Source organism: Brachionichthys hirsutus, chromosome 7 (assembly GCF_040956055.1).
Source record: "Brachionichthys hirsutus isolate HB-005 chromosome 7, CSIRO-AGI_Bhir_v1, whole genome shotgun sequence".
NCBI lineage: Eukaryota > Metazoa > Chordata > Actinopteri > Lophiiformes > Brachionichthyidae > Brachionichthys > Brachionichthys hirsutus.
In genome coordinates, this window is record NC_090903.1 from 9,185,844 (window position 1) to 9,213,138 (window position 27,295).

Consider the following 27,295-nt stretch of genomic DNA (forward strand, 5'->3'; position numbering starts at 1 on the left):
CTGTTTTTTTTTTAACCTTTTTACGCTTGGGCATTACGGACGTACAACCGCCGCACGCCCATTGAAGAAATGGGTGTGTTTACGACAAAACCCCGCCCTGGCTGACCTTATATGGGCATTACGCGGAACGCTGATTGACAACAGGCAGCAGCTGCTGAGTCGCTCAGACATGGCGGAGGAGGATACGGCGTAACGGAGGCGCAGCAGCCGAGAAGCGGCCGAGAGCTCGTTAAATGATAAAATCGGTAACGGAGCGGTGCGTCCGGCCGAAGCGTTTCTCTGAGCGGAACCGAGCAGCGACCGGAACCGCCCCGCGTCAGTAAGATGGGAACATGCATCGCTGGTTAGTGCAGCCAGCCGCCTCGGGCAACAAATATGGCTCCTGGTGCCTCTTCCGACGTGCTACACGCATCGATCTCTCGTGCACGCGCGTGTCGTGGCGGCTCCGGATAACTTCTGCAAGCCGCGACAAGTTACGTTCAATAGTCGCTCGGTACTTGTGATCCGGGGGGGGGGGGGGGGGTATTGCATCCACTTGGCCGACTTGCTAGCTGGGAAGCTACGGAACTAGATAGCAATGGAGCCGAAGCACAAAGAGTTGCTCGACCGGTGCCACCAGAACTTACTGGAGTCCATAACGGACGCGGACCGGGTGATCGAGCTGCTGCTCGTTTCCGGCACCCTGAGTCAACTCGACCGGTTCGAGCTGGAGCAGAACTGCTCGTCCAGCGCGGAGAAAGTGGACCACCTTCTGAAGATGCTGAGGAGCAAGGAGAGCGACCATTTCCCGGAGCTGTGCGTGGCGCTGGAGAAGCTGCACCCCGACCTGCACGTAGCCCTGGTCGGTAGCGGCACCGGAGGAGGACCGGCGGGGCGCTCCACCGGTAAGAGCCGCTCCTCCAGCAGCCTTTCGCTGCGGTCTGAACGACGAGTTTGTGCTCCGTTGTGCACAGTGTGGGTGGTCGTGCACGAGAGGGTCCGTGCGTGGGAGACTGCACGGCGACTCTCCTGATTGATTTATTGTTATTATAATAAAACCATCATGCTGCAAAAATACAATAAACGTGCACGATAGCTAATGCATTAGCATCTTTAAGCTAAATGTTCCCTCTTGCCACTGAATGTTGTTTCTACTGCTGGTGCGTTGTAAGAGGAGAAAAACCTGCAGTTTAGTTTTAAATCCGAAATCAACCCCAATCTGTTACCGGTGGCTCTGGGGTGCATTGGGTTAGGGGGCCTGGCTCTGGGGTGCTTTGGGTTAGGGGGCCTGGCTCTGGGGTGCTTTGGGTTAGGGGGCCTGGCTCTGGGGTGCTTTTGGGTTAGGGGGCCTGGCTCTGGGGTGCTTTGGGTTAGGGGGCCTGGCTCTGGGGTGCTTTGGGTTAGGGGGCCTGGCTCTGGGGTGCTTTTGGGTTAGGGGGCCTGGCTCTGGGGTGCATTGGGTTAGGGGGCCTGGCTCTGGGGTGCTTTGGGTTAGGGGGCCTGGCTCTGGGGTGCATTGGGTTAGGGGGCCTGGCTCTGGGGTGCATTGGGTTAGGGGGCCTGGCTCTGGGGTGCATTGGGTTAGGGGGCCTGGCTCTGGGGTGCTTTGGGTTAGGGGGCCTGGCTCTGGGGTGCATTGGGTTAGGGGGCCTGGCTCTGGGGTGCATTGGGTTAGGGGGCCTGGCTCTGGGGTGCTTTGGGTTAGGGGGCCTGGCTCTGGGGTGCTTTGGGTTAGGGGGCCTGGCTCTGGGGTGCATTGGGTTAGGGGGCCTGGCTCTGGGGTGCTTTTGGGTTAGGGGGCCTGGCTCTGGGGTGCTTTGGGTTAGGGGGCCTGGCTCTGGGGTGCTTTTGGGTTAGGGGGCCTGGCTCTGGGGTGCTTTGGGTTAGGGGGCCTGGCTCTGGGGTGCTTTTGGGTTAGGGGGCCTGGCTCTGGGGTGCTTTTGGGTTAGGGGGCCTGGCTCTGGGGTGCTTTTGGGTTTGGGGGCCTGGCTCTGGGGTGCTTTTGGGTTAGGGGGCCTGGCTCTGGGGTGCTTTTGGGTTTGGGGGCCTGGCTCTGGGGTGCAGCTGACATGCTGGTCCTCGGTGACCTGACTGGGTCCTTGTGAAGAACAGCCAGGTCGATATGAGTCCACCTTCCCGTGAGAGGGCCGCATCTGGCAGCAATCGAACTTTTTTGAGTCTCAGCTCAGCCCAGTTTTAGGAGTCGAGTTCGGCCTGTTCTGCTTCGTCTGAATGACGGAACCAGGGGAACTTACTCGCATCCCGCTTCACGCCCTCGGGGCCTGAATACAGGATGAGCCTTGGGATCCTAAAAGTCAGAAGGTGCTGCAGAGCTTTCTGGAATGCCCCCCCCCCATGCAAAACAAGCATGCAGGCGACTTTGCAGAGCTTTTCCATTTTGCTGCAGCTTTAACACCGACTGCTGGATCCTTTATCGACACGGCGCACGCCTTTGCCCAATTTGCAGCACGTCTTCATCCATTACTGCTCAGCAGACTGAGCATGTAGTGCTGCGTTAGGGTCTTACCGCTCCACTGACTGGATGGCTGACGCTTCCTTAAGCTTTATGGCTTAAGGAACGCCGTGACACGTTCGCAGTTGTTTAGCTGTGAGCAGCTGCGGCGCTGTCCCTCTGTTTCCAGATTGTAGCCCCGGGGCCTCAGAGCGGCCCTTTACTGGGAGAAAGTGCCGGTTGAGAGTCAGACTATTCAGCCTGGGGGGGGGGGGTGTTCCCCTCTCTGGGGTGGAAGCTCTGCAGAGCAGGCCTCTCGTGGCTCCACAGTCCTCTGCATTAGCTCCAGGCTGCTTCTGTTTTCACTCCAGTGTTGTGTGTCTTTTAATGTGCTTCATATGATCTGTAGTGATTCTGCTCGATGCGATTACAGCATCACTGAGGGACCGGAGACAAGCCACTCGCCCCCCCCCCCCCCCCCCCCCCCCCAGGCAAACTATAGGCTGGTAGAAATGGCCCGTAGTTCTGAAATCTGCAGAGGACTGTCTGTGAGCGGCGCAGCGTGTGTGGAGGTTTCCTGATGGCGACCTGCTCATCCTCCTTCCGGGGTGCAGTCCTCTGTCTGTCGTTCACTTCTGAGCCCCCACACGCACACATTTCTGAAATAATCTCACTCCGAAGAAAGATCCCCGCCCAAAGGAGAAGCCTTCATATCCACAGGAAGAAAACTGCTCAGTCGTTTAGAACTCACTCTCTAAAGTATTTGGCTTTTGAGCATGTAAATAAACCGTTATTTATCCAGCATGTTTCCGGTTTCTGACTCGATCACACGTCCGATCCTCAAACCTCCTGTCGTGTTGTCGATTTGATTGTCTCAGCCTCGTGTCCTTTTGTCTTGCTGTTCATGCTCTCCCGACTATCCTCCCATGATCCCTTTTTAACGTTCTTTCGTTGTCTTTTCTCTGACTCGTTATATTTCTAAATGTCTCCACTGAAGTGTTTTAGTTCCTCTGCGTATTTAAATGTTTAAATGGCAGAGACACAGGAGTGTGATGGGAAGAGGGGAACAAGAGAGGGAGCGACAACAAGCCTTTTGTTGAGAAGTTGAGCAAGCCCAAAGTGCCCAGTCAGCAGCTTGTACTGTGTATGTCAGCCTTGTGTGTGTGTGTGTGTGTGTGTGTGTGTGTGTGTGCGTGCGTGCGTGCATTGTTGGACGGAGGGGAGGGTTTGCTCCCATCTCTGTCAACCACTCCCATAAACCGCGGTGGACAGACGGCGTGGATTGTGTGGCCCTGACGCTCCCGCTACAACCGCCGGGTTGGCTCTCTCTCTCTCTCTCTTCACTTTGTCCCTCCCTCTTCCTCTCTCTGTCACTCACTGACTCAAGCCGCCACTCGCCTCATCGCTTCATCCTCTCTTCCCCCCCCCCTCGCCATCTTCCGTGACTCCGTCAGACTTAATTTCCGTCTCTCCGTACGGAGGAAGCCGTCGATCTGCTGTTAGCCGAGGTTTCTGCTGCTGCAGGTGCGACTGGGTTACGTTTGAGTCGCCGGTGTCTGAACGTTATACGTATACCGTAGCTTTATTACACTTCGGCGTCTGCACTGGCAACGGGTCAAGTTGCCTTCCTGGGATTAAAGGAAGTCACATAGGTTGCCGTTAAAATCGTTTCGGTTGATTACGCGGTGATCAGAAGTCAAATGTATCAGCAGCAGTAGTTCGTTAGTTGATCGGATTCTCGTGTGCATCATGCCGATAGATAAATGGCTGGGTAAAATAAGTCATTGGGAGCGACATCGCTGGCTGTAATTAGCATTGTTCATCGTATGTTCTCGGGGAAATGCTGCTCAGTCGAGAGGGTGACTGTAGAGCAGCGACATCTTGGTGTAAGACTGTTTGATGGCAGGTTGATCCACTGCAAACCACAATCAGGGGGGGCATTACTATTTAACATTTGTTCCCCCATCATCTCATTACCTCACAAGGTAATGTCATCATCTAAATGTTTACCAGGCTTATGATGTCATGGAATTCAACGGCGTTGCTCTTCGTCTAATACCCTCCTCATCGTCTAATAAAAGTCTTGCGCTTTGTTCTGCAGCCGTTCCTCTTCTCCTCTTCTCTCTCGTCCATTGTTTTTGACATTCACGGTTCCAGGACTGGCCTTTATTTCACAAACATTAATTCACTGCACTTGAATAGTATTACTAAAGATTGAATGTTACGTTTCCTCTGGGTGACATTTTATTATTTATTAACGCACTATGAAAATGCTCCCTGGTTCAACATGACTTGGCGTCAGTTTTCCGCTATTGTTAATTCGCTAGATGCAGCAGCGCATCTTTCAGACCTCTTTCACCTTGTTTTGTTTTTGGCCTAACCCTTGGCCGAAGAAAGCTGCGTGCCCTTTTCTGTTGGGCTCTGCTGAGGGAAAGCCCGTTGGCGCCTGCTGATGATCAGCTCAAGGGCATTTTTGGACCGCGATGGCGTTCGGCGGTTCTGACATGAAGGACCGTTTTAGGTTTTCTCCTCCATGTCTCTGCGTGTTTCCACAGATCAAAAAAAAAAAAAAGGACACAAGTCTGCATCTTAAGAAGGTGGCCATTTGTTAGTCAGCTGCATAACGAATCTCATTGTGAGACATGCCGACGGGTGAGTCACCTTGAGTGAACGGCGTGGGCTGTTCTGACCCATAGGCTGAGCTCGTGAGTCAGTGGATGTGCGTGCGGCCGAGTAATCGGGCCTCATGGAGTCATTTTGTTGGATGTCTTCGTGTTTATTCTTAATGTAGACTCCTTGAATCGGATGATCAAGCCTTTCCTTGGCAGTGAGACGTTCGCTGGCCCGTCGCCCGGAGTCTTGGCCAGTGGTGTCATCGCCTCCCCAGAAGTCGGGCCGACTCCATGGCTTACTGGAAATCTGAGAAATGGACAAGGGAATTATGCAGTTCCCATGTAGATCTGCAGGTACACTGGCTGCATAGTCTGGTTGATTTCTATGTTATTTTATTTCAGGTTTGAGACAGGATTCAGGGGTGAGAATTTTTTTTTTATCATGATTAATATTTTATAATGCCGATAGCAGCCTATATCATGAGCCCTGCAAGTACGTTTTGATACAAACTGTTTTTTTTTTTTAAATCCATTTTATTTTGAGTTTTTCTGTTGTAGGTTAATTTAATCTTCTGTACTGTGAGCAGATCCAGTCCAGATGTTAACGCCAACACATCTGTCTGCCTCATTCAAGCACAACGAGACGAGCGGGCATGCAGTTCTCAGCCATATTATTTGCGCTTCTTTATTTTGATTGGCTGTGGGGCTGAGGACGCAGAGGAACACCACCAACGCTACTCGCGCTCAGCTCCCCGCTCATTGCGTGGCTTGTTTGGCACACGGCGTTATTTATTGCAAAAGCTTAATGCTACCTTTTGCGAAGTTCGGGAGGGGAACGGATTCCTCGGTGGAATATGCAGTTTCAAGTTCAGATGAAGGGAATGTGAAGTCACTACCATCATCTGTTTCGTGAGATGTTCTCTTTGTCAGATGAGACTTTCTGGACCTGCTGAATAATTCAGCGTCTTGGTGGAAGACGGACTTTGCATCTCGTTCATTGACGAGGTTTTTTCTCTACCGGCCTCCCGACACTGCGCAGTAAAATGTGCCGTTCCCCTATTCCCGTCTCACCATGGCAGTGTATGTCGTCGTTCGTAGCAACGGTTGGTCACAGAGCTCGTCGTTTGAAGGGGTGGGGGGGGAGGTGGGGCGAGCTCTGACCTATATAGATCACGTTGACGGACCGTTGTTACCTTGGCCTCAGGTCCTCGTCTGAATACATTAATAGATGGAAGCCTGCAGCAGGTGTTGGCGCTGTGTTATCTCACGACTCCTGATCAATAACGGTGATTCTGTGGATCTATGCTATCCTGATTTATCGATGCAATGGTCCCTCTTCACTCAGCTGCGGCTGGTGTTAATCGCCACAGAGGATTGAAAACCCGTCGACTGTCTCGTATGTTGTGTTTTTAATGACGCGTGATCCACGCCTGCGTTTGTGCTTAAGGGATGACCAATCACCCAGTTGCTCATCTCAACGTGAGATCTTTGCTGTGTATCTCTGCACTTTCTTTCAATTGAGCCTCTGAGATATGGACGATTGCCTTGACAGCTTGGTTTACGGAAGTTGTAGCCATTTTGATTTATTTGAACGTTTTGGTTTCAAAAATTAAAAAAATTAAGGGGTGCAAAATGTAAGGCGCTGCGTGTCGGAGCTTATTTTGCCAGAGAGCTTTTCTGGCTCTGCTGTATTTTGAAAAAGGCTTAATCCCTCAGCCATGATGGCGTAATGGCTCTCGGTGGCTCATCAGTCTCAGTCGCTGGTTGCGTTTCGGTTCAAGCCGTGTAAACCAGTCTTGCCTGTGTTGTGTGTGAGCAGCCACGGATTGGCTCATCATGTCTGCTGGAACAATCTGAAATTAAAGATGTGAGCTCAGAGCATTTCACCAAATAAACACGTTGAGCATCAGGGAATGTCAGAACAGATTAAAAGCCCCTCTGCCCTGCTGCATGTATCCCCCCCCCCACACACACACACACACTCTTTATCTTTATCTCTCCTACTCAGCTGAGCTACCTCCTTTCATCTGTGCTCCTCTGTTCCATGCTTTCCCCTCTTTGCCGTCCTCTCCTCCCTTATGTCTGTCGGCTCGGTGGCGCAGAGCTCACAGGTAATTAGGGTCGGCCTTGTCACGCACCAAGGGCGGCAATCGGAGCTGCAGCTCAGCTGGTGGGGAGTTTCAGGGCAGAGACGGATCTGGAGCGGTTGCTGTCGATCTGCTGCCTGCTGCTAAGCATCGTCTGTTTCCAAACCCAGCATCCAGAGAAGACCTTCCTCGTGTTTGGCTCACATCATCATATCAATGCTCTATGCTGTGCTCTTTTATGTCGGTTCAAATTGATCTGGATTTCTTGTAATTCTTGTGATCGGCCATGTGAAATATCCCCTCCCCCAGCTTTGTATGTATAGATCTGATCAGTGGAGAATAGTTTCATCTGCCTCTCCATCTCCACGCGCTCGACATAAGAGAACATCCCATTTCTGCCATGACGTTCTGCTTTTGTAGCAGGGAATATACATCCAAGGCAATGCAGATGCACCATGAGGAAGAGGAGGTGATGATGATGTGGTGTGTTAATGCAGACCTAGGAAGACGGTGTCACAATGGTTATCTGTATTTGTTTTAAATGATTTGTGGTTTGATGTATCACTGCTTTATATCTCTGCTCTTCACTTTAATCTCTTGTCAGGTTCCACGTACAGCGTTCTCTCCACCATGCCGTCAGACTCTGAAAGCAGCAGCTCCCTCAGTAGTGTCGGTACGTATAATGGCCCAGAACGACTGCTGTATCTGCCATGTCGGGTTAGACAATCTGGGCATCCATCTGCCTTTCATTTGCATGCAGGAGATTACCAATGGTTTCGTCTTTTAAACACAAGATCTGTTCTGCAGTTTTACAGCAAATTGTCTAAACAAATCTAGTAACCGACTAGAAAAGTACTCAGAGCACATACCTCCCCCAAGCAGCTCATTCCCCTCGTAATTGGATTTACACCGTCCACCTGGTGATCTGGATCATCATTAAAAGGTTATATGTAAAGGTTTGTGTGTTTTTAACAGATGTTTTATTCCATAAATGGGTTTTAATGTTAAAATGTAATATTCTTTTCCTGGCCTCATTCTGGATCAGATCCAGAAGACATTTTGCATGAGAGTGCATATCAGACCCCTTTGACAGATTTCTTTTTTCTGTAATCCTCCTGTTAAGACCCGGCCTAGGGGAACCGAGGCGTAGCATAAAGGAGAGTAGGCTGGTTGATATACAAGCGATTTTATTTTAAAGCAACAATATAAACCGCTGGAAAAAAGAACACAAACACACACACACTCCGAAAGGGAGGCGGAAAACGCAAAACAAATGGGAAGCGTGGCTTCAGGGCGGGCCCAGGCCAAAACGACGAACAAAAACCAGTCACTCTACCAGCTTCACTAAGCCCTGGGAGGAAACAAAAATACAATACTTAATCCTAACTAACGCTAACATAAACAGGGGAAAATGGTTCAAATGAAATGGCGGCCACACCCTTACTGCTTCTACCATGCACCTCGACACACACAGTCCCACAGGCAAACCTCAGGGATCACACATTCACTAAATTACACACAGACCCACTCACGCTCAGTCACAGATCGGTTTTCTCTCAGCACAACGACACTCTCAGCACGTTCAGCAGCTCATCAGCTGATTCAGTGCAGCCAGCTGAGCATCGGGAGGGGAGACTGTCACCTGGTCGAAGATGGGATGGGCGACAGAGCTCTCACACCTGAGAAAAGGCAGCACAGCACACCACCACCCCCCACACAGGACCGGCGGGGGCCGTAACACCTCCTAACAAACACACAGACATTAACTCCCGAGTCCCTTTTTAGGGACTAAATATTTATAGAGTTGACTTTAAGTGTTAACTCTATAAATATTTGTAAAAATGTAAGTTAATGTTAATTTAATGTAGTGCATATTTTGCAGCTTCTTTTGAATTTGAAATCCAGCTAAACCTTTTCCTCAGCGGTGGTGTTCTTATTCTCTGCTGATGTGCTGCAGGCTCGCCCGTCAACGGCGACGCCTCCTCCTCGCCTCCTGCCATCAACGACAACCGGCCGTCCGGCGACCACCTGGACACCATCCTGTTCCAGCTCCGCCAGGTGACCAGGGAGCGGGACGAACTCCGTAAGCGTCTGGCGTTGGCCTCGCCCGGGACCACCTTCGACGACTGCAGGTACAGACCCTGTCCTGCCAGGAGGTTGTTGTGTTCCTCCTCTGGTTGCACCTTTATTATGGCTGTTCTGTGCTTCTTGTGACTAATAAAATGCATCAGGCACGTTTGTGGACTCTGCCCCTCTGAGAGCAATAACGCACAGGTTAGACTTTATCATATGTACTGTTTGCACTCGACAGGAGGCGGGGTCATAGCATCGTCCTGTTCATCCAACTTCCTCCTGCCTCGCTTATGTCTAAATTTGGTTAATGAGCTCCACTAACCAGATGTTTCTTGCGCAGCGGATGACTCGAAGGGCGCTCTGCTTAAAGCATTGCATGCTTTTCAAAGTGTTTTACATTCTGTCCAACCTTTTTAAGTCTTATCTCATGAACTATCAAAACAACAATGAGGAGGTCGGCTCTCGCCATCCTCCTATCTGAGCTGTCGTAAGAGGCTGATGAGTAGAGCGTTGCTGCTTTTCTCCCCAAGACCAAATTCCAAAGCCAGTCACGACTATGAGCGCCTGAAAAGCCAGTGCATGAGGGCCATGGCGGACCTGCAGTCGCTCCAGAACCAGCACACCAAAACGCTGAAGAGGTGCGAGGAGGCTGTGAAAGAGGCTGACTTTTATCAGTAAGTGCTTCTCCCGTCTCACCATTCCTGTTTGACCATCTCTTGTGGCTTTTGAAAAACTTCATTTGCAAATATTTACCTTTATGTTTTTCTTTTTTAAATACAATGCACGTTGCAACAGCTGCTCGTTTCCACACAAAACATGCAAATTGTGTGTCAGGTGCAAAAGTATAAGCAGAGTACAAACAGTCTGTCGCTTGCCATTTGCCTCGGTGTCGTGTACGAAACATTGTTTTATTGCATTGTCATGCAACAAACGGCAGCGTGATATTTCTATTGGAGTAATTGGGAGAACATCCCTCGGAGCTACGGCTGGCTTTCACATTGAGACTTGGCAGAACATGCATGAATTCACGAGCCTGGTTAATAGTCATTAATGTGTTTGAACGATTCAACCGCACGCATCATCAGCAGAGACCAAACGCTTGCAGCGCGTAGAAAGAAACCTCCTGTTGGAGTTAAATATTCTCCAACATGAGAAGCCAAAGGCCTTCAAATTAAGATGATGACCAAGTAGGTAATTAGAACATTGTATTTGGTTGATTGTGTATGTTTGTGCCGTTACTACTTCACCGAGGAGTTTAAGGTTCCGATCCGGTCACTAAAGGCCAGACTGACTCAACACCTGCTAGTACATTGGTACACTGACAAAGGAAGGACTCGGTAAATTCTGCAGAGGACATGAATCTCGGGGTGAATGCACAAATTGTTCATTTTCAGTGAGTAGGTTTTACTTGAGTTGCTGCGGTTGGCAAGAGCGAGCGAGCGAGTGAGGGAAGGGAAGGGAAGGAGGGAGAGCGGGAGTAATCTCAGACACCCAGAGCTCTTCATACGTTCATCCACCTGCAGAAGAGGAGGGAGATGATGTTAGCAAATCTGATATGCTCTAATATCGCCAACATGGCAAAGTATTAATAACGATACAAATAATCACCTACGGTTTCTGCTGTTTGGCTTTCCAGGCAGGCTCAGTTGATTTAATGGGATCATATTTACCCCCCAGTCTGATTCTCACGTATGTTTCCTTTCTCCAGCATGCTGCACAGCCGTGTCTTGGGGGAACACACCCTGCTGAAGGAGGAGATGGAGACGCTCAGGAGGGACGATGCCCAAATTGTCAGAGAGCACAACCACTTGAAACAGAACTGTGAGGAGTTGAAGCGACTGCACAGCCAAGACCAGAAAGAGCTGGCAGACCTCCGACTGCAGCAACAGCAGGTACGGTCCATTCACATGTCCAGATGTTATTGGGGCAAGAACCGCCTGCAGAGATTTAGGATTATGGAACGGGAGCTGAAGGCAATATGCAAATGTTCAGGAGCGTTCCTTCGCTGCTGCATCGCACCGGTTTTAAAAGTGAGAGGTTTTCACCCCTCTATATTTAGAAATCACAGATTTTTGAACATCAAACACTACTGCTTGTTGTCCCCTATGCACTGAGCGCTTTGTTCTGGATGACGCCAGCTGTTTTGAACTACTGTGAAGTGCTGTTGCACGCATCGCACACGGGAATATTGCAGTAGAGCGCAAGACTGCCAAGGAGAGGGAAATGCACACGCATTTCTGAAAAGGGCAAATGCAGAAGAAAAGGGCTTTGCCTTTTGGCAAAGGCCACACTGACCCAACCCATGTAGCTGCATCGGTGTCTGCTGTGGAGAATGGGTCAAAACGGGAGTCAGCAGGGTCTGTATCAGCTTAACCTGCCATGCCCAGGCCCAGACTCGCATGGGAAGAAATATGCACATTTTTATTTACACTATTTATTTTTACATGTTTTATTCAAATGCAGGGAAAAGGAAGGTAATGCAGTAAAAAAACTATTTCACTCCTAGAATGACGACTCCAACTATAATGACCAGGTCACAAGTCCTTCTTTTTAAATCCAAAGGGACCCCTCTAACATCTGTTCCCTTCTGCCAATGCTCCTGTATTTAAAAAGAAGGAAAAATAAGCCATTGTTTTAAGCTATCAAGGATTTGCTTGTGCTATAAAAATAGAATCCTGCACACACATTGATGCCGTCTGTGCTTGAGGTGGGGCTCACCAAATGAGGCCAACTTCAGGTTCACCGGATTGCATCAACATTTTGAGCACCAGTGTGGTATAATGCTTCGGGTGACTTTGTTTCCTCTGCAGGTAATGAGAGAGAAGGGCTCATCGGAGGTGTTAAACAAACTGTACGACACGGCTATGGACAAGTTGGAGGGTGTGAAGAAGGAGTATGATGCCCTGAGCAAGCGCCACAGTGAGAAGGTGGCCAATCACAACACAGACCTGAGCCGCCTGGAGCAGGCCGACGAGGAGAACAGGAGGCTGCAGAAGCAGATGGACGCGCTGCTCAAACAGCGAGACTCGGCCATGCACTACCAGCAGCAGTATTCCACCTCCATGAGGAGGTGAGAGCGTCGCATGCATGCATAAACAAAAGACATTAGGTGGATCTGAGCAGAGTTTCATTCTGGGGACTATAACTCATTGGTTTCTAGCTAATATTGTTCAAGCCTGTGCTGGTTCCTTGAGCTGCAGGCGACATATCATTTTATATGGCCATCCCATAAAACTGCTCAATAAAATGATCCCCATCTTCCTCTGCCATCCCAGGTTCGATTCAGTGCAGCAGGAGCTGAACAAGTCCTCTGCCCAGAACAAGGAGCTGCAGAGGGAGATGGAGCGCCTGCAGGCAGAAGTGACCCGCTACAAGAACCTCCAGCTGAAGGCGGCCAAGGACTGCGAGAAGTATAAGGAAGAGAGGGACTCTGTGTTCAACGAGTATCGTCTCATAATGAGCGAGCGCGACCAGGTGATCAAGGAGCTCGACAAGCTGCAGACGGCGCTCGAGGCGGCGGAGGCCCGGGTGAAGAACACCTCCTCCGAGAGGGTGGTGGCCAGCGAAGAGCTGGAGGCGCTGAAGCAGGTACTGGGGTCAGGCATGCATCGGTGGGGATCTCTGGCCAATCACGGCTGCCTAAGGAGACTTTCTGTGTAAACTATCTTCTGTCAGAGTTTAATATCAGTGTGTGTGTGTGGTAATGACTTGGGCTACTTATCACTCGGAGGATCAGAGACTAATTTTTTTATCAAAGATGCTACACAAAATATATTTCAGCTCCGCAGCCTCTTTTTTTTAAATTTTTTGCAGGAATGGAACACAAAAGAATATTGTGAACTAGAACTCTACCGCTCTGCATTAGGCCACAGATTTGTTTTCACATTGCACCTCTGTTGTTCTCCGACAGGAGCTGAACTCGTCACTGGTGGACCGCGACAGGGCGATCTGTGAGAGGAACGAGCTGCTGGAGAAATACTGCCACGAGGTGAAGGACAAGGCCGAGGCCCAGAAGGAGCTGAGTCAGGCTTGCAAGGACATTGAAACGGTCCGGGAGGAGAGGGACGTGGCCCGCAAGGAGAGGACGGAGGCCATCGTTCAAAGGGATCAGTTGCTCCGAGAGTATTATCAGGCTCGACAGGTAAGTAACTGGTGGTCAAAAGTTAGAGCCATGATGAAGCGCTTGGCGCATCCAGTAAACTGTCGGTCACTGGATTACAGAATGTCAGTCGAATGACCCTTGACCCTTGACCAAACGATGCTATCAGATAGCACTCTGAACATCCTTATGGGGGTCGCATACAGGGCACGGGAACCTCCACATTTCCTTTCAGTCAAACACCTAGTCAGTATTTTCACACCAGATAAAGTCAACTTTATGATCATAAAATATTGGAGCAAGTGCTGTTGGTAAAAATAAATAAATAAATAATAATCATATTAATGTATATTCACTGTTCTTAGAAACAAGACAGCGCCACCCTGGACATGGAGCGAGCCAGTAAGGAGATTGAGATGCTGAGGAAACAGTACGAGGCCATGTCCCAGGAACTGAAGGAGGCCACACAGGAGGCCGAAGTGGCCAAATGTCGACGGGACTGGGCCTTTCAAGAGAGGGACAAAATAGTGGCAGAGAGGGAGAGCATAAGGTCAGTCTGTGCAGGGATGTGCTGCGGATCACGGAGGACGATCTACTTCCTCGCCTCGACTCCTGTCTCCTCCCCTTCACAGGACTCTGTGCGACAACCTGCGGCGGGAACGGGATCGGGCGGTCAGCGATCTGGCAGATGCCCTGCGTAATCTGGACGATATGAGGAAGCAGAAGAACGACGCGCTGCGAGAGCTCAAGGAAATAAAGTGAGCGTCCGCCTCTCGGCTGACGTCACGCGTTGTGCTGCCCGTGCCTCGACAAGCTGTCGTTCTCGGTGTGGGGCGGCGCATGAGCTGTGATATTCTGCCTTCGGAGACATCTTGGAGCTCGACTATTTGCCAGGCGCTGTTTCCTTCTGCCCAGATTAAAAGTACTTCTTAAAACGAAATAAACGCAGTGTTTTCTCGATTGTTTTCTATCTAAACCACCTGCCTGCACGTTAGTTTATATTGAGTAGAACAGCTCCCCCTGCCGTCTAAAGTATATATGGCAGACATTTTTATGTCAAAGTACTGGAGTTGATTTCGTTCTGTGAACAAGGTAGGATTAGGATTTTAATTTCACAACCACCTTGGAGACAGACCCAGGAGACGTGCATCTTGGTCAGTGTTGCAATGTGTGCCTTTCTTTTTTAAATGTCTTATATTTTATTCCTTAAAGAGCAATGGAAGAAAGGAAGTAAGAAATATTTTTAAAACGTGCACACATTTTGAGTGTGACAAATGTCTTTTTCTCTTTGCCGTGAAGATCTCCCCTTAATTGCCCATCCTCCCTGAAGTCACTGACCCTTGACTGTGTTCTATGTCATCTTTTAAGGGAGAAGATGGAGAGCCAGCTGGAGAAGGAGGCCCGGTTCTGTCAACTAATGGCCCACAGTTCTCACGACTCGGCCATCGACACGGACTCCCTGGAGTGGGAGACGGAGGTGGTGGAGTTTGAGAAAGACCGGGTAAGAGCAGCGCTCGCTCGTTACTGCCACGCCGTTCTCCTTGGAGACCTGTAAAGACCAGCAAACTCGGTGATGGATTTTATAGATATTTGTGAGAATGAATGAATTTTCCATGCAATCTTTTTATTTGCTGCATTTGACAGGATGGCATGGATTTGATGGCACTTGGTTTTGATATCGCTGAGGGGGTAAATGATCCGTATTTACCAGGAGATTGTGGAATATTTGTGACGAGGGTGGACAAAGGAAGTATCGCAGATGGAAGGTTAAGGTATGAGCTGCCATGAAATGTTGCCCCATGGAAACATTTAATACAATAACAGTTTATTAAATTCCTGCTCATTCATCGGCTTTTGTTTCCAGAGTGAATGATTGGCTGCTGAAGATTAATGACATTGACCTGACCAATAAGGACAGGAAGCAGGTGGTGAAGGCGGTCCTTAACGGGGGCGGCTTGATAAACATGGTGATACGAAGAAGGAAATCTCTTGGAGGAAGGTTCGTCACTCCTGTTCACATCAGCGTCGCGGGACACAAAGGTACGTGAACGTGACAATCATTACTTCCTCACGAATTCATTTGTATGTGCTCGAGTATTCTGTCTTTATAAAACGTGTTCTTTGTTCAGACAGTGGGATTGGACTGGAGAGTGGCGTGTTTGTCGCTGCCGTTGTGCAAGGCAGTCCAGCAGCCAGGGAAGGTGTTCTCACCGTGGGGGATCGACTGATCGCTGTGAGTCTGCTTCATTTAATGAAGTCCTCTTATTTATTTTTTTTACCTCCAACAATCGTTTTTCTAGCAGCATTTGTTAGTTGGTTGGTTTGTCTGTTGGCAGAATTGCACAAAAACGAAATGGGGTTTCTATGAAACTTGTGGAAAATTCTGGAGTAGATCTCCTTAGAGGGGGTGTGTACTAAACAGTCACTGAACGTTGGACGAGATCTGGAGGAAGGGGTTGGTGTATTTATTTTAACGAGAATAAAGGCAACCATTGCGACCGTGCACATGCCTTTTTTGGATTTGGTTTGAATGCCCTCCTTTTCTTTTTTTTTTTACTCAATCTTTTGGTTTCTCCCACACTACAGCTCACAAAAGTTCTTTAAACTTTCTAATCCAGGCCTTGCTCTTTTCCGGAGCTCCTGATAAGGCAGGATTTGGTTCGGCTCTCCTGCTTTGATCAAACCATCTAAAAACGTGCAGCCTTTGAGGGCTAGGTGGAGCTGCTTTCTCACACACGCTTGTGCTAAATCCACACCTGAGAGAGAGAGTGAATGTCAGAATGATTGCTGCGTATCTCCATGTTATCTTCTTTTGAAAAGTATCCTTGAAAAGTCGCAGCACATGATTCCTTTTTTAAAAGTTATTTAAACTAAGCCTGTGTTGGCTTTAAGTCCAGAAGCACTCTGATATCTGTGCAGCAGCAACATACCTATATAGCTCGGCAACCACAGTTAGACAGATCTTAATCATTGGAGCCTATAGTATCTATCCTGCCCTAGTGGACCTTAATCACATTAGCATATCAGTTTCTAGAGCTACTTATTATATATAATATTAAATGGTTGATTTGTTGGCAATACAAAAGCTCCCGAGTGTTGAATCAGCTATGAAATATGCATGGGCTCCTTGTCGGTAGCTGAACTCCTGTGAGCATCTTTGAACTCCCCTCTGAGCCACAAAGTATCAGATTGTTTCCATCCATCCATTTCTCGTTCCGTCCTCAAGTTATTTCACGATATAGCTCATCCATAATATATGACTCACTTTATTTGGTATCCTGACTGTTTCAAATGAGCGTCCTCCCCAGTGGGCCCGCTGTGCTTTGCAATGTGCATATTTGCAGCGTGAGGGTTCTTCAGACTGAAACGTTTAGGCCTAGATTTGTTTATGTTTACGACGCCGCAGCAGAGTGAGACGTGTCTTGGGTCCCACACTCTTATGTTCAAGGAGGTGCTACCTGTGTGTGTGCACCTAATTTAATATCTATGCACGCACACAAGCCCTCGGGCGAATCAAAAACAGACTTGCATTGGTTTAGCGTGAAGAACCCGTCTTTGTGTCGGTTGTAATTCTTTTCTCTGCTCCCCAGATAAATGGCATTGCTCTGGATAACAAATCTGTGACGGAGTGTGAGGCTCTGTTACGGAGTTGCAGGGACTCTCTCAGCTTGTCTCTTATGAAGGTGGGCCACAGTCGTCGTCCTGATCACCTGCTCTATGGTGTTACTGAAGACATTTGCACATGACTTCGTACTTGTCTATTTTGGTTGATGCATGAAGGGAATTGATTAGCTACACCCCTTTCTATTTTACAATTCAATGCACCATGTTCATGTCTTTTGTGTGACTAATTCTTTCATCTGACCTCCACAGTTCTTCCCTCACAGCACATCAGGCCAGAACATCTTTGAGAGTTTGCGCGAGTCATCGGAAAAGTCCAATGGGCGCGTGCAGCTGTCCGAGATTCACTCGCGGAATAGCCGCAACCTCAAACACAACAGTTCGACACAGACGGACATCTTCTGCCCGGACATCGGAAGCATCAGCACAAGTAGCATCTCTGGGGACAGGAGGAAGGCCAGGGTTGAACCTGATGAGGTGTACGGTGACGTCAGCAAACCGTTCTCCACAGGTTCCCTCCACGCCGTAGGCCTTCGGCCAGCCTCTGACTTGGGCGCGGGCCGGTATGGCCCCAGTGCTTTTCAAGTGTGCTGTCCCTACACAAAGGCACCGTCCTCCTTGCCCTTTGACCCCATCTCTGCCTCGGACTGCATCACAATGGAGACAAACACGGAGAAGAAGCACAGCGGTGGGACGTGGCCCAAAATGATGGTGGGAGGTATGTCGGTCGCGCCAGATAATGCCGGTCCAATCTCAGCAGCGGCTCAACTCTCCATCTACAAATCGCCCAAGCAGAGGAAGTCGATCTTTGATCCAGACACTTTCAAAACGCCTACTAAGATGGAGTACATGGCAGCCAATCAGATTGCAGCAGTGGCTGCCACTGCAATATCCCACTCGCCGCAGCCTCTGAAGGCGGAGTCCCACGCCTCCTCATCCACCCCTACTCCAACCCCCCCAACTCCACCCACTCGCAGTGACTCCTTTAAGTTCAAACATAAGCATCAAAGCAGCTCTGCATCCGACTGCACGATCACCTCGGATGGCAAGGGAGAGGCTGCCATCTCCATGGCAGCAGGAGAAAGTAGAGAGAGGAGCGAGCGAGAGAGGGACAGGAATGGAAACCATTATTTTCTGGAAGGGAAGGTGTTGACCTCAAGGAAGTCATGTGACGAGGACATTGGACGGACGAGAGGGGAGGAGCCAGAGGTGAAGAGGCCACGTCCTAAATCTGCCCCAGCCCTTCGCCGTAGGATGACCCCCCAGACCGTCACTCTTCCCACCTTCCAAGTGAGTCTATTTAAGGGTTCAAAACTGGATTCAGAGTCAAATTGATTAGAAGCTTCCCTCATGAAGAGAGAGCATGATGCATTTGAGTTTGAATCGAAGTGGGGATCAACATATCAAACAGTGCCAGTGGCCCAAAGCACCCGCTTTGTGATCGAATGTGCAGCTCTGTCAGAGTTACGCCCCTGGGACTCCCCCTCGGTCAGTGTGTGTCGGGGTGATGGATGGCGCTGCACACAACGGCTCGGATAACCGTGCCTGTTTGCTCTCGAGGGCCCCCAACAAAGAAAGCAGGGGGTTAATTATATTGTTGTGGGTTGTTCATTCTGTCGTTTTACTCCACTCGTATGGTACACGTCTGTGTGGCGTTTTCTAAGGCAATGGGGATATGACACCGTTTGTTTCTGCCGTTCCCCGCAGAGCTACTCTAATGACGAACACTCCCCAGAGCCCAGGGACATGCTGCGTTCCTCCCCGAGTCGCTCTCACAGGCACAGCGTCGGCTTCGTCCCCACAGTCTACAGCGGCAGCCTCCCTCCGAGTGAGTTTCCACGTTATTCCCATACGTTACATGCCCTCACCATATTCATAGGCCCCTCCCCCTTACCTTGGTGGGATCATCCGTGCTCTTTCCAGATTCAGCCCACAGAGGCCTGTCTCCTTGCCCCGCCGTGACGGCGGTGATGAGGAACCCGGTGTACACCGTGCGCAGTCACCGCGTTCATGCCAGCAACTGTCCATCCGTTGCGTCCCAGATATGTCATCAGCACACCCACACCAGGTTTCCTTCTTCTCTCACTCAGCGTTTCCTTTAACTTTTCTTTTTTTTTTTAAACCCTGTGGTCTCCATTAAGAGCTCCTTAATTGTCAGTTCAGCTCTCTAACTGGGCCTGTTATGATGACTAATATTTTTAATCATCCTATTTCCCTGAGGGGCAATACCACATAATTAAATTTTGGGGGTTGGATGAAAATAGTTTCCTGCTGTTGCTTTGTTTTAGTATTGTGCAGTTGGGATTTAGTTCAGCCCGTCATTTTCATTAACTGTGAAATTTGAAGCATCTTGCACGTTCAACAGCTCTGCAAGGATTGTTTGCATAATTATGAGTGATGTCTAAGGATTTTTCTTTCCTGCTTTGTCTTCGTAGCCCGCAACACCAGGGTCGTCTGAGCCTGGACCTGAGCCAGCAGAAGCGTACCAACGACTACTCTGAATCCATATCGTCACGTAGCAGCAGAGCGTCACACGGTACAAACTCACTGCCCTCCAGTGCACGGCTCGGTCAGTCTGACACGCACGCACGCATACACACACACACACAAAGGTCACTGGTATTCAATGCTCCTTTCCATTTGCGGATATTGTGTCACAACGTGCATGCCTGTATCCTCTCATCCCTCCGTCAGGGTCTTCCAATAATGTCCAATACCGCACGGAGAGGATCAAGCTGCCCTCCACTCCCCGTTACCCTCGTTCCATGCTGGGGTCAGACAGAGGTATGACTCGTTGAAATAATCAAAGAAGCTTCAGTTCCAGATGCAGTACAGAGGATAGTTGTTACGCCATGAGTTATCCTGAGCAGAAGCAGGGGTGGGAATCTTATACTTCAATATTGTTTTCCTATTTGGAAATCTCACTTAGACGCCTGAATTGTTAACATCCTTAAGACGCTTAATCATTCGTTTTACCACCAAAATAACACAGACCTGGCTCCTGCACACGGTGTTTATGTGCATCGAGCAAGGTTGGATATTGAACAGACACAAATTAATATAATCGCCTCTGAGAAATTCAGTGTCTGTCAGGATATCACTGAAATGTCAGGATGTCTGTGGCTGTGAAGGTCATTAGAGCTCTATTATGACAGAATGGTGAACAGACGAGTGAAAACAGACTTCAGTATATTCTGAGTTGATGAGATATGAGTTATTTTGCCTCATTTTCTGTCTGTCTTCCTCTAAATCCAGGTTCCCTCTCTCACTCAGAGTGTAGCAGTCCCAGTCTCATCACACCTCCACAGTCGCCACTCAATCTGGAGACATCCTCATTTGCCAGCAGCCAATCACAAGGCTCCATTTCCACTTTACCTCGTATCTCAGTCAGCCCTATGCCAATTGGGGAGCGCAGGAAAGACAGGTACGACCAAAACGACTGTACGTGTTGCTGACGCTCTCCACATCCAGTATTTAAAAGATTACTTCAGCGAACTGGAAGTCATAGTAATGTGTCTCATTGATCGGATTGATGGGATGCTGAGAAAATTACTCTCCAAAAGTTGTGGTTATCCTTGAGTAGGTGGTCTGTCTACTCTGAGATCCTCCTTGGCTGTTTCAAATGTGCTTCCAGGCACCATGGTCTTTTGCAGTCAGTTGTGCAATAGCTGATTGGAATTCACCCTGAAATTCTATCAAAGCTCTTCAATAGTTTTTCGGAGGACTCTTGCTGTTTTTAAAACCAGCATTGGTTTGCAAGTATGCTGGAATTTAGTTCTCTCCGGCGCTCCGGTCTGTCTCCTATTCCTCAGTCTTTTACAGTGTCGCTGCCTTTGTATGACATTTGTGCTACGTTCTCCTCTTGATCTACCTCCCGCCTCTCTGCAACCTTCCACTTCCAGATCACTTTACCATAATCGATCTTTTCTAAGGATTCCTCTGGCTGCAAGGCCGAGGTTCTCCTCTCTCAGGAGCCTCAGGTTCGTTCTCCCTCGGTGATGAAATCAAGGGAATGACCCCACCCTTTCCCCAAAGTTGACTTCTTTCACATGCTTAAGAGCAGTTGGAGGAACAGAATGGCTCTCTGCTGTTTTGTTCACTACATGGAGTATGGTTTAATTTCAGATTGCTATTTATTTGCATGCCAGAGTATTCGTGCCTTGGGAACGAAAAAAGACCGGATGCTTTGCATTTGGTGGAGTTCAAAGTCCACCAGATCTTGGATGTTGCATGCTGTGTCCATGCGCCGTCATGACGACACGGTCAATATGCATGTATGCGTTAGCTTTAAGCCCCAGTCCCCATAGTGTGCAGTGTGTATGGCGTGGTATTATTATGCAGCCTTCTGAGTCATGTTCTTGTTTTTTCACCACCACTCTGTGCTCCTTTTGTCTCTGGCTGCTAATCCATTCCTCTACCTGCCTTCTTAGGACTGTATGCCGTGTACAAAGCAAATCTGTTTTGAAGACACTCCAAGCTCATCGTTTATCACATGATGGGGTTTCGCTTGCCTTGTGCTTTTACGATGTTGCACACAGTGTCCTCTGCTCTTTTAAATCCGATGTAAAGTGGCACTCCAGAGAGATGCTCACCTATTTCATCGCTACATTTCTGTGATGCTACCCATTTGTTCATGTTCCTCTTTCCTATCAGGCCATACTTGGAGGAACCCCGCAACGTCATCGTGCACAAAGGAGCCGAGCCTCTCGGCATCTCCATCGTCAGCGGGGAGAACGGTGGGATCTTTGTCTCTAAAGTTACTGGAGGTAGCATCGCTCATCAGGCGGGTTTGGAGTATGGAGACCAGTTACTGGAGGTATGGATGAGCTGCTTTATTTGTACCTCAAACAGGAATGCATTAGCGGGTAATATATGTGTGCAACTAGAAATATTGCTGCACTGTTACAAGTTTGCCACCGCAAGTGTATTCTCATTCCAAGAATTTCTTACTGAAAATTAAATCCAACCAGCAGCTATTACTCAAGGCTGTAGATGGTGCTAAAGCCTGTCATTACCCACCAAATAATCGTGTGTTGAGAATGAGGTGTAGTGTGATAATGGAACAATGGGGAAAAAATCCTGAATATAAATTAGTGAGTTGCATAACTACAAATAAACAATAATTGCAATAATGGCTTAAACCCCCACCGATGCAACTCTGCAAGATGAAACTAATCATAGAAAATAACCATGGCAACCTACCCTCAGAATCTGGAATCAGAATATCATTACAAGTTTCATAGTTACTAAAGAAAATAAAAAAAGCATTTCTCTAATGGTAGTATTCTGCAGGATCTAGCTCGGCAACCTTTGATAACTCCGCATATTCAGCACAGTTTTCAACTATGGTTTGATCCTAATTGCTTGTCTTTATTTGTTGGCATCAAATATTTTGTGAGCCTTACAAATTTAAATGCGTCAGACATCCTGGCGTGTCTTTGTCCTGTTCCATACGTTTTACCAACATGCAATGCATTTCTCTTCTTAGTATAATGGCATCAACTTGCGAAACGCTACGGAGCAGCAAGCCCGCCTCATCATCGGCCAGCAGTGTGACACCATCACCATTATGGCCCAGTACAACCCACACATGTACCAGCTGGGCAACCACTCGCGCTCCAGGTAACACGGTTTAGATGTCAAATATTGCACGTCCCCAGGTGTGCTGCTCGACTGAGTCCTGGATCACTTGACAGTAAAAGTTTTAGTTTAAGAAAATGACTTGTTTTTTTAAATGTAAATGCATATACAACCAGTTCTCTAAATGATCCCTGGATGATCAGAAAGTCATTTGAGTGTATTGTACTATTGTACACATTGGATCTGAGGCCTTATGTAATGTCATTTTTCTTGATGGGGCCAAATCTTTGTTTTTGACTTAAAAAAAATCAAATAAAAACCTCTCTAGCTCCCGCCTGGAGCCAGTCAGCGCTCAGTCGACTCCCCAGGGAAGTGGAGCTGCCAGCCCGGAAAATCACTCTGCCATCGATACGCTCAGCGAACAGGACGAGGGCACCCTCACGCCTTCCTCCAAGCAGACCACACCCACCACAAGCCCCCATAATTTCATCAGGTAATCCTCCACTAAATCCTTCAAGATGAAGGAGGAGGGAGGGAGGGGGGGGGGCGCAGCACTGCCTCCTCTGTTGGATATGGGATAAATTCCTGCCCGATTATATCTCAGTAAGTCTCTGACTGTCATCCAGAATGCCACCTGAGGGGAGCAGGAAGGTGGGGGAGCCTCGGCTTGTGATGGTACGCAGACCAGGGGTGGAGGTGGGAGTCGCACTGTGTGGAGGCAACCTTCGAGGGGTCTACATAGAGAGCCTGGATGAGGACAGTCCTGCAAGAGGCCCGGATGGGTTGCAGCCTGGGGACCTCATCCTGGAGGTGTGTACTCAAACACACAACTCACAAATTTTTGCCAAGAAATCGGATAAAATATCCAAGGAGGGCTGTACAGAATGGGCGGACGTTAATTCACAAGTCTTTGAACACAGATTCTTAAATCATTACTGCAGAGACCGAGCTTTTGAATCTTTTTCAGTGGGTGTTTCTAGAGGTTCAATTAGGTACAACATTTTTTGCAACAAGTATAGGAATAACATTTATTTTTCTAGGTAATCTCAAAGCTAAATTATTTCTGAAATGTTGGAAAGCCTCATAGGATTTCTTACAGTCGATGAACACTGCCAGAAGGCATTCTCCTTTATCGGCCACTCCACATTGCTGATATCCAGAGTCCTGCAAACTCGTCAGCTCATCAGACCATTCCTGGCACACGTCACACCACATCAGGCTGTCCTTCACCCTTCTTTTCCTGTTGGTTTTCTGCCCCTCCCCCCCCCCCCCCCCCACACACACACACTTAAATGGCACAAATCAATACTGTGACACTTTGATACAGCTGGAAGATTGGAGGAGGTGGAGCCCTTCGCTGGCATGGGAAATGAGTCGCAGATGAATATAAATAGTGGCTTACAAATTTCTCTGAAATCATTTTATTATGTGGAATATAAGTTCAGTTTCTGTTTACCCCCCCCCCCCCCCCCCCCCCACCACCACCACCCTGCTTGTTTTTCAGTACAACTCGGTGAATATGAAGAATAAGACGGCAGAAGAGGTGTACGTGGAGATGCTGAAGCCTGCAGAGACAGTCACATTAAAGGTGCAGCATCGACCAGATGACTTCAGCATACACAAAGACGTCCCAGGAGACGGCTTTTATATTCGGTACATGCATTTATATTTATATAGACATGCACAAAGACTGTATTGTTGGGTGTCAATGTGTCACGGATCTGTGTGTGGGGGGACCCCCGTTAAGCTCCACGCTGCTGTGTATGAAACTACCTCTGGACTAGACGGGGGGGGGGAATCGCTCATCTAACCAATTATGTCCCAGATCCAACGTGTGACTGCAGTGCTGCTAATCACACCACAAATATAGATCATCTAGTCTCCTTGCAAGCTTCATTTTAGCAGTCGCTATTTTCCAAGCCAATGGAAATGCATTGTGTACAGATGGAAAATTGGGCTCCAAAATAGTCGCGTTTCATTGTTGGAAGCCCAGCCGTGTTGCCGCAGCTGCCTCAGTCACTTGTCATATAGGCAAGCGGGCTTGTGATGTCATCAGCGGTAAATACACTCCGCCTGCCTGGCTGTCACAGATAGCCTGCTCTGCAGTGACTTATGAGGCGAGCAAGGCCTGTACTGTCAATAGATTTCCCCGTTTCCTTTCTTACCCTCCTCGTATCGCCCCGATCCTTTATCTTGTTCTCTTGACACCTTTCTCATCTGATAACGCCCCCTCCTCTCCATATCAACGTTATGCTTCCTGCCCGACTCTTCAAAACTCCTCATCTATCTTTGTCTCACCTTCCCATCAGAGCACTTTACGAGCGTGTGGGGGAGGCCGAGGGAGACCTCACATTTAAGAAGGATGACATCCTGTACGTGGATGAGTCTTTACCCAAGGGCATCTTTGGGACCTGGATGGCCTGGCAGCTAGACGAGAACGCACAGCAGATCCAGAGGGGGCAGATCCCCAGCAAGTACATGTGGGTGGAGAATGAACTGCACGCTTACGCACATACTTCACATGTTTGAGCCAGTGGATGTTCTGTAACAGCTGACTGCAAGCTCCACCAACGTAGGGATCATATATGATGTCCCTCTTGTTTAATATGCTGAGGGACACCTATTTAATGCAGGGCCGTGCTCCTGTCATTTCCTTTTTTTTTTCTGTTCCAGTGATTTTTAATTTCTCAATCTTGAAATAGTTTGATTTCCATTTTGATGAATTTAATTTATGGTCATTATTTGAGTGGGATTTGTCATGGGTGTAACCGGAACGAGCACTTCTGATATTTTAGGAATTTTGAACTAATGATTTTTAATGCTAAAAACACACTTTTCTTGTATGCTTTGTTCAAATAAATGCTTTTGTGGTGAGGGCTTTCTTTTAAATTAATTCCTCGTGTGTGGGGAGCAGGATGGACCAAGAGTTTTACCGCCGACACAGCGTGACAGAAATGAAGGAAGACTCCGGTAAGACGCTCTCCGCCGCCGCCCGCAGATCCTTCTTCAGGAGGAAACAGAAACACAAGCGCAGCAGTTCCAAAGACAGCAAAGAGATGGTGGCTCTGGACACCATCAGCACAGACTCCATCCCCTTCCTTGACGGTGAGAAAATTGTAGAGAGGTTTAAAAAGAAAATATATATACAGTACACCAGAAATCACCTTGGAAAATATTTCACCGTTTGGGCTGCCTTTGTGTCAGAATGTGTGAGCCTGGCTTACCAGCGGGTGCAGAAGGTGGAGTGCACCTCTCCCCGACCGGTGCTCGTCCTCGGGCCACTGACTGACCCTGTCAAGGAGATGCTGGTCAAAGAGTCTCCTGGGAAGTTCTGCAGATGCGTGCTTGGTGAGTTCAGGGAATTAATGGTGCAGAGATATTCTGGTATACTGCAGGTTGTTTTTTTAATTTCTATCCAACTGTTGAGTGAAATGCATTCGTTGGCCTGAAAGCTTAATTTTGTTTCGTCATGTATGCAGAAGTGATGAAGGCATCCCAGCAAGCTATTGAGCGAGGCGTCAAAGACTGTCTTTTTGTCGATTATAAGCGCAGAAGTGGACATTTTGACGTGACCACTGTCGCGTCTATAAAGGAAATAACAGAAAAGGTATAACAGATTTAATATGGTATCGCTCTCGCAGTGCTTTACTCTTAAATATCAATAAATGAAATCAGTGTTCATTTATTTAGTCCAACGCACATTAACCAACATGCTGGTGTTCGGCAGCTGGCGAATGTTCAGCGATGTATGTATTTTTTTTTTTGTTCGTAGGGATGTCACTGTTTGCTGGACATCGCCCCGCACGCCATCGAAAGACTCCACAGCGGTCACATTTATCCAATTGTTGTCTTTGTCCGCTACAAAAACGCCAAGCAGATCAAGTAAGTGTTTGTTTGCGTGTCCATCCCATCGTGAACCCTTTTGGCGCGTCTGATGGAACGCCCCATTTCATCACAAACCCTTCCATAAACCGAAAACGGTGGTGGGAAAAAGGGCCGTTTAAAAAAAAAAAAAAAAAAAAAACTTTCTGCGCTCCGATAATCTTTATTTGTTGTAGGTTCATGAATGTAATATATTTACAATACATTAGGTGATGAAAATGAACATAGTTTATCTGACCGATTTTCAGCAGAGCCTCATAACCTGAACCTCTGCCTCCATTTCTTTCACAGAGAGCAGAAGGATCCAATTTATCTGCGGGACAAAGTATCTCAAAAACATTCCAAGGAACAATTTGAAAGTGCACAAAAGATAGAGCAAGATTACAGCAAGTTCTTCACAGGTTTGTATTAAGTCTAGATATAAAAATAATTGTACACCTGTCCATACGTAATGATGCAAGCAAACGATATCCACCGTTCTTTTCGGCAGGTATTGTCCAAGGCGGCACCCTCCCCTACATTTGCACTCAGATCATGACGATAGTTGATCAAGAACAAAGTAAAGTCCTGTGGACACCACTCGGCTGCCCCTAGAGGAGATCAACTGCCACTACAGCAAGCTGCAGCTCTCATCTCCATTCCCCAAACGCTAATAAACCCTTTCACACTATATCAATAGGTACACTACAGCAATTATATATTTTTTAATTTTCATTTTTGTTCCGACTTATCGGTCTCATTGTATTTCTCATGCACTCCAGAGAAGCGCTCGTAGCACCGGATCTCAATGATTAAGTTCATTCAGTCTTCCCTGAAGTTAGCAGGTGGTTTATTTACAATGCTGCGTAGTCGGCATCCTGTTGCAGCCAAAAGAAGAGTAACTATTGGTGTTCAATCCTGGATCGGATGC

General features: G+C 48.2%; 1 protein-coding gene across 1 annotated transcript; it reads left to right on the plus strand.

Annotated features, from left to right (window-relative positions):
- Nucleotides 1–577: 577 nt before the first annotated feature.
- On the plus strand, nucleotides 578–26,979 carry dlg5a (discs, large homolog 5a (Drosophila)). The gene is made up of 34 exons (XM_068740903.1): nucleotides 578–884; nucleotides 7,735–7,803; nucleotides 9,088–9,262; nucleotides 9,734–9,877; nucleotides 10,912–11,095; nucleotides 12,014–12,273; nucleotides 12,479–12,791; nucleotides 13,114–13,344; nucleotides 13,668–13,852; nucleotides 13,935–14,060; nucleotides 14,671–14,803; nucleotides 14,947–15,074; nucleotides 15,167–15,342; nucleotides 15,432–15,535; nucleotides 16,893–16,985; nucleotides 17,176–18,213; nucleotides 18,631–18,751; nucleotides 18,847–18,991; nucleotides 19,359–19,492; nucleotides 19,618–19,707; nucleotides 20,179–20,347; nucleotides 20,826–20,903; nucleotides 21,577–21,739; nucleotides 22,412–22,545; nucleotides 22,832–22,996; nucleotides 23,130–23,313; nucleotides 24,008–24,156; nucleotides 24,813–24,983; nucleotides 25,418–25,608; nucleotides 25,708–25,851; nucleotides 25,983–26,110; nucleotides 26,276–26,385; nucleotides 26,677–26,786; nucleotides 26,876–26,979. Exons 1-34 carry the CDS (start codon nucleotides 578–580, stop codon nucleotides 26,977–26,979), a joined length of 6,156 nt encoding a protein of 2,051 aa, XP_068597004.1.
- The last annotated feature ends 316 nt before the right edge of the window (nucleotides 26,980–27,295 follow it).

What these genes read in the sequence shown, in the direction of transcription:
- dlg5a (XM_068740903.1), top strand. Translation starts at nt 578, where the DNA reads ATGGAGCCGAAGCACAAAGAGTTGCTCGACCGGTGCCACCAGAACTTA. An exon ending in CAGCGGCAGCCTCCCTCCGA is followed by an intron (nt 18,752 to 18,846) that starts GTGAGTTTCCAC and finishes TGCTCTTTCCAG; the next exon opens with ATTCAGCCCACAGAGGCCTG. An exon ending in CTCCATCCCCTTCCTTGACG is followed by an intron (nt 25,609 to 25,707) that starts GTGAGAAAATTG and finishes CCTTTGTGTCAG; the next exon opens with AATGTGTGAGCCTGGCTTAC.